The sequence below is a fragment of the Pseudophryne corroboree genome, chromosome 1 (genome assembly GCF_028390025.1).
Source record: "Pseudophryne corroboree isolate aPseCor3 chromosome 1, aPseCor3.hap2, whole genome shotgun sequence".
NCBI lineage: Eukaryota > Metazoa > Chordata > Amphibia > Anura > Myobatrachidae > Pseudophryne > Pseudophryne corroboree.
The window spans coordinates 525271721-525279788 of NC_086444.1; the positions used below are offsets into that span (position 1 = coordinate 525271721).

The 8068-nt window shown below is 43.3% G+C and overlaps 1 protein-coding gene across 1 annotated transcript; it reads right to left on the reverse strand.

The window, feature by feature from the left end:
• Positions 1–1158: 1158 nt before the first annotated feature.
• LOC134913451 (relaxin-3-like) lies at positions 1159–7403 on the reverse strand. The gene is made up of 2 exons (XM_063919979.1): positions 6983–7403; positions 1159–3628 (listed from the first exon to the last, which is right to left on the reverse strand). The coding sequence occupies exons 1-2, from the start codon at positions 7242–7244 to the stop codon at positions 3267–3269; spliced, it is 624 nt and encodes a 207-aa protein (XP_063776049.1). The 5' UTR covers positions 7245–7403; the 3' UTR covers positions 1159–3266.
• Positions 7404–8068: the final 665 nt, after the last annotated feature.

Below are 8068 nucleotides of genomic sequence, written 5' to 3' on the forward strand. Positions count from 1 at the left end.
AATCCTGTTGGTTCCAGCTACGCAACATTGCTCGTTTCAGGCCATTTCTCTCCCAGAGTGCAACTAAACTTATCATCCACTCACTGGTCATCTCAAGACTCGACTACTGCAATGTTCTCCTCACTGGCCTCGCTTGCTCCCATCTTGCTCCCCTCCAATCTTTCCTGAACTCCGCAGCTAGGCTTATCTTCCTCTCCCGCCGCTCCACATCTGCCACTCCCCTTCGACAAAATCTACACTGGCTCCCATTCCCCTACAGAATCCTCTTCAAACTCCTCACCCTCACATACAAGACCATCTCTAATTCCACTGCTCCCTACATCTCCAACCTCCTCTCCCTTTATACTCCCTCCCACCCCCTACGGACGACCAATGACCATCACCTCTCCACCGCCCTGGTCACTGCTTCCCATGCTCGAGTTCAAGACTATGGCCGTGCTGTACCCCTTCAGTGGAACGCACTCCCCCGCTCCATTAGCCTCTCCACTACCTTGCAAAGCTTCAAATGGGCACTAAAAACCCACCTATTCATTAAATCATACCCTCCCGATGCATAACCTAGTCTTGTGGCTGCTCCTCCATCTCCCTACCTCATGCCTTGAACATCTCAGCTTTGCTTGCATACTGCCATCAGGCTACCTCCCGCTTGCTTGCACCTCATGTCATCTGTCTGTCAACCCTTCCCACTAGATTGTTAGCTCTTCAGAGCAGCAACCTCTTTCCTCTTGTTATCTAAGCCCTCTTCTCGACATATTTCACTCGCAGCTCTCCCCTACTCAGCAACCATCTTTACCACTTTTCTCCTGCTGGTAAAGGCTCATCTCCTTCTATGGCCACCAGCCCCTAGTAGTACGATGACCACTCCCTCACTACTTACATCTTAGCTGTATTATGTCTTGAGAATGTGTGATGCTCCTGTTACCTGTACTCTATTTTTGTTATTTATTTACTGTAATGCTAAGTTTTGTCTCCTGTACTGTCCTTTGTACGGCGCTGCAAAACACTTGTGGCGCCTTATAAATAAAATTGAATAATAATAATAGTCCTTTTTACTTGTGTCTTTAACTGTTTTCATAAACAGGAATAAAATAGGGGAATAAGATAATGCATAATACTCATTTTATTACATGAATAAAATGTAAAACAAAATACTCTCACATTTTAACAGATGCAAATGCATAAAATATATATATCTGATGGTTTCACAGTTCTATTCGTGTGCCAAAACTCACACCAGGTGAGGGATGTAATAAAGTCCGAGTTCAGTGGCCGTGTGGGATGCACCGAATTTTGACGCTTTTTGAAAGGGGCAATCATGTACATGTTTTAGCCTTGTACATGATTGCCCCTGTAAAAAAACATCCCGAGTTTGGCCAGCATCCCACATGGCCACCAGACTCGGACTTCAGTACATCCTGGCCCAGATTTTAAAGATTTGGAACTTGGTAATAAATTACAGTTATACAAAGAATAATACAATAAATGTAGTCTACTTCAACAATTATTTTTTTGTGAAAAAAATTGATTCATTAAAAGTAAAATTTTAATCAAATATATCTTAACCCCCCATGCAACTAAGAATATGAATATGCAAGTCAATGCTTTCAGTCCACTTTATGGCCTAAGGTCCTGATTCGGAGATAGACATAGCTGCATTCGCTCTTGCTTTGGTTGTGAGCACTGTATATGCAAATGCTAGTATCTCACTTCCCCTGTGTACAGGCTTGCGTAACGCTGTGCAAGGACTGAGAAGCCCCCTTTTAGCATCTCTGCATGTTGTAATAAAGTTGGTGTTTCTTCGAGCACCACCATTGGTGCATCATCGATTGCGCCATGTGCAGTTTCTCCATCTGAGTCTGCCTCCTATGGCTGTGCATATGAGAATTACAGCCACTTGCATTGACAATCCCGAGACACTCCCATTACATGCCTGTGTGATGGACAGTTTTGGTGTGCACTTCTAGCCACCTCCCAGTCACTGCTCAGTAATAGCAATCAATATTACAATACGATCCAAATCAATCGCAAAAGCACCTTTGTGCGGACACTATGTGTAAGGCATGCATCGTGGAGGTTTTGTCCGTACATGCGCAATAGCAAACAAAAACTCAACTGCATAAACATCAGCTTTAAGTGCTTTATCAATAAATACAATCTCCCAAATCTTATATTATCAATATGGGATGCTGTCAAAATACCGACAGTCTGAAACCCGACAGATCCCGGAAGAAAGTACTGGGGTTGGGGTTAAGCACTAGGGGAAGGGTTAGAGTTAGGCACTAGGGGTTGGTAGGGTTAGGGGTAGGGTAAAATACTTCCCGGGATGTCAGTCTTCTGACTATTGGGATTTTGTACTCAACCCTATCAGTAATCACTATGTTATCAGCTACCCTATAATTCTCTCTGCTCCTGTACTGTATGTACAAATGCAATGATATGTATATTATGGGGTCATTGCACAGCCATCATATTAAACTTTTATTCTTTCATATTCCAAATACATCTAATCTTACACATCTAGGGCCTAATTCAGACCTGATCGTACCCGTGCAAAATTTTGCATGGCTACGATCAGCCACCCTGATATGCGGGAGAACGCCCAGCACAGGGCTAGTCCGCCCCACATGTCTGGCCCTCCCCCCACCACCATGCGATGCTTTTGTACCTGAAAAGTAGCACCCTAACAGCGCAGCTCCTGCGCACTGGCAGGGAGCTAGCTGTCACTGTCTGGGTCACAGCAGCTGTGTGTGACATCATGCAGCCGCCATGGCCCACCCCACGCACGGTCCAGGCACGCCTGAGTTGCCCGGACCACATCCCCAAAACGGCGGCACAACGCCACAGGCCTGCCTCCTCCCACCCAGTGAACACCTCTGCCTGTCAATCAGGCAGAGGAGATCGCTGGGCCGAGATGCTGATAGCTTCTCTGGTATGCGCCGGCGCACTGCGGCACCTGCACATGCGCAGTTCAGACCTGATCGCCCGCTGAGCGAAAACGCACAGCAATGATCAGGTTTGAATTAGCCCCCTAATGTTTTGACATTCCAAATGATCAAGTAATGTCCACAGCAAAAGAGAAAAAATTTATTGACAAAAATCGTAATAACCACATTAACATATAAAAGCCACAAAAAGGCCTTTGGTGAATGTACAAATAGCAATCAACCAAATATTGTGTATAGTCAATGAATGTGAAATACTCACATTAACAGTAAGTCTGTGTAGACTCTACACAAGATCTAAGTAAATATATACGTATTTACATCTTAACACAATGTGCTGATTTCCGATTTTGTGCAGCCCCATTTGCAACAAATGCCTGCAACTCCAAAAGACATTTCCCTTCGTCTTCTAGACAATTTGATCCAAGGAAACCCATCTGAACCTACAGCAGCCATATTTTCTGATGCACTCTGAGCCTTTTGGGTTGTATCCTCCACTTGCCGTACATATTCATTGAAACTTTCAGATATTGGTACATAATTGTTGTAATCATCATCATAGGAATTAAAATAATTCTGCTGTCTTATTGGAATATCTGATTTTTGTAGCTGTTCCAGGTGAGATTCCATGAGTGCCTGTAACTTCAGCTGATTTAGTTCTTTATTTGGGGAATCCTGCAAACCATCTTGGGAAAAAAAATATATAATTACAAAAAAGCAACACAGAGCATGAAGGTTTACTCATTGCTACCAAACTATTTGTCAATTATGCAAAATGTGGTGGAAGATGTAATTAAACCGAAGATTTAACTGTAACATCAACAGAGCAAGTATCAATCCTGGAGCTGCTTTTAACATTTTAGTGCATGTACTACAAACTCACATTGTCATAATCATTTTTGTTACTATAATGATGTGAACTGTTTTTCTAATTGCCTATTAGTACACAAACAGGAGAAAAACTATTTTGCCAAGCTGGGCTTTGCCACACCAAAGTCAGGTAGAGTGTTCCACACAACTATGGTCCTATTTTGTCAGTGTATTTATCATTAATATCCCTTTCACACTGAACCTTTGACCCTGGATATTGCCAAGGCAACCTGGGTCCTGGCTTCATGTGAAAGGGTCAACCCGGGTTGCGTGTCCCAGTAATTTGACCCTGGTCACAACCAGAGTCGAACTCTGGAGCGACCCAGATAGGCTGCATTGTGAAAGGAGTGACCTGAGTTTTTTGACCAAGGTAAGTTTAAAATCTGCTGATAGGCTATCAGCGGCTGTAGGTGGCAGCTGGTAACTCACCTGGCGGTAGAAGGAAGCAGTGGCAGCACAGAAGGTGGCAGACATGGGCCCAGTGAGAGAGGGGAATAAAACTGGCCCAAGCTGCGGTGTGAAATGGGTGTAACAGGACTTGAAAACGTGTTAAAAAAAACCTGGATCAGGTGACTATGGGTGTAAAGGTGGAATTCAAATGCCCCCGCCATGGAGTTTTAATACCAGCAATGGCACCCGGTCAGCTGAATGCCCAATTCGTTCAAAAGTGCTCACTACCCTATGGGTTAGCAAAGACGTAAAGTGCAGCAGGTGCTGCGCAGATTCATCCGGGCGAAGGAGTCACCGGCAATTGAATTCCCCTCTATGGGTGTTATTCAATTCTTTCCAGCCCCTTCTACACTGTTTCTACTGAAGGGCATTGTATCATCATTTCAGCTTGCTTCCCCCGGGGTAGGGAGGCGCTAAACCCTTTATGCAGCTAAACCTGATTACTATGGGTACAATATGTGTGATAATGGAGATCACTTTAGAAAGGAGATTGGGCGTAATATATAATTTGAATACCACCCTAAGTGTAAATATATGGTTGTGTTAGACATAACAAAAGATTCTATTTGCAGAATTCTTTAGACTTTATTCCACAATGCAACATAAGTAATTCTAGGTTCAGAAGGTTACATTTTTGGACAAAGCAAACACTAGGAGTGTACGTGTATCTATACATAAAAATATACGCTACTGTATATTGGAAGATAACAAAATATTTTTTCCCTCAATAATTTCAGATCCATCTGTTTCATTTTGTGCAAGAAAATTCTTGAGAAACATTTTCCATTAGTATTGAACCCAACAATTTTTGGTGTTTTATGCCCATCACCCAAAGAACAGGAGCCTTCACAACCAAATGTATGGATTGTTCTGACGAAATAAACAAGCAATGCCTTATGTTTCTTGTGCTGTGGCTATATAGTAAGCAAGCTATAAAAATGTCACTAGTAAATGTCAGTAGCCTGTATTCTCATGTACCTGCTTTACACACTCTCATGCTACTGGTTATGAATTGCACATATGGTGGTCACGTGTCACTTTCTGTAGATTTTGGACAGTCAGTTCTATACTACATTCTACTGAGTATGCAAATGATCTGTTGTTTTCTGTAAAATAATCTGTACACTATTTGTGGCTTTTAGACTGAAAACTGGTATCCTACTGTACGTTTTTGCACTAAAGGGAAAAAAAAAGGCACCATGAGAGGGGATGCATATTAATTTGCCAGTAGTCTATCAGGATACTGATGCCGGAATCCCGACAACTGACAATACCGACAGTTGGAATTCAGGCTCACAGGGGCTATTCCCACTCGTTGGTGTCCACGACACCCATAGAGTGGGAATAGAACCTGTGGCAAGCGCAGCGAGCCCACAAGGGGACTCTTTGCACTTGCCCTGTTGCCGGCATAATGACGGCCAGGATGCAGTTGTTGGTATACTGATGGCCGGCGTCCTGATCGCCGGCATCCTGATCGTTGGTAAATAATACTTAACCAACTGAGAGAACAATATGCTATTTACTCCGATATCATAACAGAGTATTCATTTCGGAATATTTTACCCACATCATTGCTACCTTATAGAAAACCACTGATATTTGCCCTTATTAAAAATGCATACATTTAATTTTATGTGGTATACCACAGTTAATTTACAAAGAAACTTATTAGTCAATCATTTCCAAGCATTTTTCCTTACAAATAAAACATCCTTCCGTTATCTCACATTCAAAGCATATCAAAATCTAATATTTGATGGTATTGTTTTATGGGACGCAGTTACTGTCTCTGCTTGAAATGCTCCAGACAGATTTTAAACTGGTCCAAAAACATAGTAACATCACTATCAACTAATCACTAACATCACTAATCAACCTACCAATACTACTTGCAAGGACAAGTTAATATATTATAATTGTAATAGACTTGAATTGCCAGTTCTGAGACACATTCAATGCTTTATGTGAATAACTGAATTGTTTCTTTGTAAACACTGTCTAATGAAACAATTTATTTATAAAATAAACTTTTTTTTCTCACCCCATCTGTTCCCTAGAGTAGGATAAAACTATTTTTATTGATTGAATAATACATGCTTTTAGAAATCAACTAACAACTGAGTGTATGTGCATATGGCATAGTAATATTAGATGATGCGCTAGATTATGTTGTATACAGTATATCATGAAAACATGCAATATAAAGTTGAAGACTTGCAGAGGGTTTACAAGAAATGAGAATTCTTTCAATATATTTAAACAATTCATTTTGTACAAGCTGAAACATAAATTGCATTTAGAAACATTGCTTATTTAAACTTTCTTTTAGAAGTTGTATTATACAGTATCTATCCGGAGGATAAAACAATGAATGTAAGCGATGTACAGTACATTATGCGCAGGTTACAGCCATGGTCACAGAACAGCTACTCATGCGTAAATGCGAATTACAGGACTCGGGGTCTCCGTAATCAAGATTGCGATCTGCCCCGGCTGACTGAAGTGAGTGACACTGACAGAGGATGGATCTACAGTAGCCAGGGACTGTGACAGCCAATGCAGCGCTTACATGGCAGCCGGGGTTCTGCTCTGCTCCTTTAAAAAAGTTTTGTGTATGACAGTGATGAGTGCCTGTACAGCGCTGACATGTACAGTACAATACATACAGTATGAGTACAATGCTGCCCACCTAGCCCGGTCCCCCAGAGTGTTCTCCTCACCTGCCGTTCTCCCCGGGTATCCCGGGCTCCTCCGCTCCTGCTGCTGCAGCTGGGGCTCCTCCTGCTGCTCCGGGGACAGCCGCTTCCACCGGGAACCCCCGCACGTGAAGATGACAGCGCGGATGAACTCGCGGCCGCACAGCTTCACCCCATACTCCGAGGCGGTCACCGGGCTCCGCCGTCCCCGCAGTTCTGCGGGAAGCGTCGGCACTAGCACCAGCAGGAGACCCGCGAACAGCAGCGAGCGCCTGAGCAGAGCCATGTGGACTCAGGTGAGTGTGTGACAGCGAGCGCTTCTTCCCCGGCAGCTAGAGCCTGGCCTGGTGGGGGCGCTGCTGAGGGTGTGCAGTGCTGTGACCCCGGGGTGCTGTGTGTGTGTCGGGTACCGGGTCCTGCTGTCACTACTGGTGTCCTGCACCGCCGATGCCTTATATCTCCCCTCACTGATCGTCCGTGACTCACCCCTCTCCCCACTCCTCCCACGCCTGTGTCCTCCATCCTCACCCTACCTCTCACCACAGCCGGGGCTGCTAACATCCAGTGCATTATTACATACCTGACCCAGGCATAGCTGATATCACTCCTCCTGACTCATAGTTATCAGCTGCTCATACTGTATGCCCAGCTAGCAATGTTCTGACCCTGGAATTGTCCACACTTTTCTGTACTGACCAACTGCCCATTGCATCTGTACATATTATTACACTATTCTATTTGTTTTTAGTCCTCAGGCTTCACAAGTTAATATGTTTTGAGGATAAGCATTTAAGATTATGCTACTGAAAATATAGCTACATCTGGGAATGGGATTATAATGCAGATTGCAGCGCTTGAAGGTTGGCCTCAACATTATACAGTATGCCTAGATGAATCTGTTTTCCAACGAAGTGTCCCTGCAAAAGTTTGTAAATGACAAGAAAGCACATCAATGTAATGGGATGTACTGTTGTGTGCACAATTTATTTTTTCTTACATGCAGTTAACATAATATACACTATGCAAGTTCAATAAAACTTTTTGATCATAGTGTATATTTGATCATAATATACACTATGATCAAAAAGTTGCTTGCTTGGAGCAGTTCCC